Genomic DNA, 2,764 nt, shown 5'->3' on the forward strand with positions numbered 1-2,764 from the left:
CTACCACGTTTGTACGATACACAAGCACAAGGAGATACAAATGGAGCAGGAGTTAATTAACTGAATAAGAGAAGCTGCTTGATAAGAGTGGATAATAAGGAGATTACTCAGGCACTAGCTTGTTTGATGTTATATGGTTTATTTTTAAACACCAATATTCGAGGTTATGAGAACAGGTTCACATTGAAAGGTGAAAAGGCCAAACCACCTTTGACGCATGCGATGGACGCTGCAGCCGCTGCTTGCGTCAGACGCATGCATCAATCGCACAAGAGAACCCATGCCATTACTGATTTTGAGCGGGCTTGCAACTGCCTCTTGAATATCTATGGCTTCTGCTGTGCAAATGCTGATGTTGTTGGGAAGTCTAGAGGAAAAGCTTACGCTGGCCTGTGGGCTATTGAAACGTTGTGGGCCACTTTTACTACTAGCTGACATTTTTGACAAATGACATAAAGCTGTATTTTTAAATGTCAACCATATTTGATTATGCTTTTATTAAATATAGCATTTAAGATTTTTTTAAATGAAGTGTCTACCATTGATTTTAACTTTTTCAATGTAGTGAATCAAAGCTAGTTATGGAAAATAGTATAATACATACAGCATTGTTTCAATAGTAATAAATAGTAACCACATCTTCCAATTTTTTAACTTTCAAGTTTAAACTCAAGTTAGTTAGAACTTTAAATAAGGTTTATTTTAAAAATGGACAATTGCAATAAAGAATAGCGCGACATGATTGAAACCTACATTAGATGTCATAAAAATGCTATAGATAGATATAGATCGCGGCGGTTCCCGGTGGGACATCCTGTATAGTACATCGTAAGTTATGTAGGTTAATTTAATAATTGTGTCGATATTACTTATGGTCACAAACTTCGCTTTAAAATATTGAGAAAACTTGATTTTTCATTTTTTATTTACACAAAGCTTTGAAACCCTATCAGGTTTTAATAGAGCTAACTAGGGAAAAGACGCTTTAGATAGCGAGCTTCATAGAGGTTACATTTTGCTTTTTCAAAGACCATAGTGTCTTTGGAAAGCTATCAGCAGCAGAAAGTTACACTTTCCACTACAGGAACCGAATAAATGACTTTAGTCGTTAGCTTAGTTTAAAAATTAGTTTTCGACAAGATCAACACAAAGGGTTTATCACATGCAATTAAAAAATGTGCCTTACGTCCATTTGCCTACGTACCTGATGGAAAACTGTATTGATCCGGTCCTATTTCAGCAAAAGCATCGTTTATATTTTCGGTCGGTCTTCGGCGGCGGAAATAAGCTTTCAGCAATGCCACGAAAACAATATCCAGGATTAAAGCTGAAAGCTCACACAATAAGTAAATTATTAACGAAAGATTACTGAAATTGGAAAGAGAAGTTGTTTATATACTGGATGTTCAGAAAGCATTAAAATAGTTCAATATTTCCAGAAAAGAAAACTAATCTATATATATAAAATTCTCGTGTCACAGTTTTAGCTACCATACTCTTCCGAAACGGCTTGACCAATTTTGATGAAATTTTGTATGTATATTCAGTAGGTCTGAGAATAGGTTGTTATCTATTTTTTATACCCCTAAGTGATATGGGTGCTGCCATAAACCCCTATCTTTTAATAGCTATATTAGTAATTCAATAAATTTAAAATAAAATTTAAAAAAAAAGAAAGGAGGGGAACAAAAAAAGAAAGAAGGGTGGCAAACCTCCCACTCGAGATGAAAAAAAACCCTAGAAATAATTTATATGGCAATATAACGTCTGCCGGGTCAGCTAGTACTAAATAAAATATTATTAAATATTTTATTCAATGGCAAACCAATAAAATCAAAATTTAACTACTTACTTAACGGTTTATACTTTAAAATTTTCTATTTCCATTCATTTCTAACTGAACCCTACGATATTTATACAAATGTAAACATTAAGTTAGTTACATTTAGGAATGTTTTCCGGGCTTTGAAGCCGTGGTCTATGGGAATTTCTTCCTGACGTTTCATCCACAACTGCGCTAAGTTAATTTCAATGTTTATTGTTTGTACTTGCAATGGTTTTTCGCATTAAGATCAGATACATGACCACTGCTTTAAGTGAAAATTTGCTTAGAAAGGAGTAGAGATCACTGTTGATACTTGATTATTTCTATTGAGTTTACAAAACAGTGAAATAAACAAGGGCGGATCCAGGGGGGGGGGTCATTACCCTGCCTCCCTTGTGCTGGGTTATAGACAACAAAAGACTTCATTTCTACTACATGACCCCCCGTCACTCGAAAACTGGAAATCCGCCGCTGCTCAACGTATGATATTCAAATTTTGCTTGCTGGGTCAAAACTGTTCGCATTTTCTCACTCATGTAGTAATGACAGAATTGAATTTTCAATTCCCTATCTAACAATGCCAAAACGAATTCTTTGGCTAGAATGGGGCTTGCAAAACTCTTCGAAAAATGTAGAGTCATGTTTAGAACGATTTTGCAAATAAAAATAAACACGCAAATCTAAAACTTCTTGAAATTAAAATTTATTTTCGCCAAAGCTACCAAAATTTCCTTAACGATGGTTCACTTAGTAAAAAGATCATTTAGCTCTCTGTGGATTGATGTAGATTTTTCCCGGATGACCGGCCCACAATACATGGCGGGGACTTCAATGCTAAAAACTCAGATTGGGGATGCAACTACACCACAGCCAGAGGCCGCATGCTATCAAACGAAGCAAGAACCAACATGTTTGAGATAGCCGCACCCCAAGAGCCAA

At 35.5% G+C, this 2,764-nt stretch overlaps 1 protein-coding gene across 1 annotated transcript in view; it reads right to left on the minus strand.

The window, feature by feature from the left end:
• Nucleotides 1-2,764, minus strand: part of LOC109537687 (polyisoprenoid diphosphate/phosphate phosphohydrolase PLPP6) — a 41,780-nt gene that overhangs the window by 5,583 nt on the left and 33,433 nt on the right. The window contains exon 4 of the mRNA XM_048669584.1: nt 1,205-1,327. Coding sequence (XP_048525541.1) covers nt 1,205-1,327 — 123 coding nt within the window. The remainder of the gene's footprint in view (nt 1-1,204; nt 1,328-2,764) is intronic.

This window comes from Dendroctonus ponderosae, unplaced genomic scaffold, assembly GCF_020466585.1.
Source record: "Dendroctonus ponderosae isolate FM_Combo_2020 unplaced genomic scaffold, Dpon_F_20191213v2 Dpon_F_20191213_9, whole genome shotgun sequence".
Taxonomy (NCBI): Eukaryota; Metazoa; Arthropoda; class Insecta; order Coleoptera; family Curculionidae; genus Dendroctonus; species Dendroctonus ponderosae.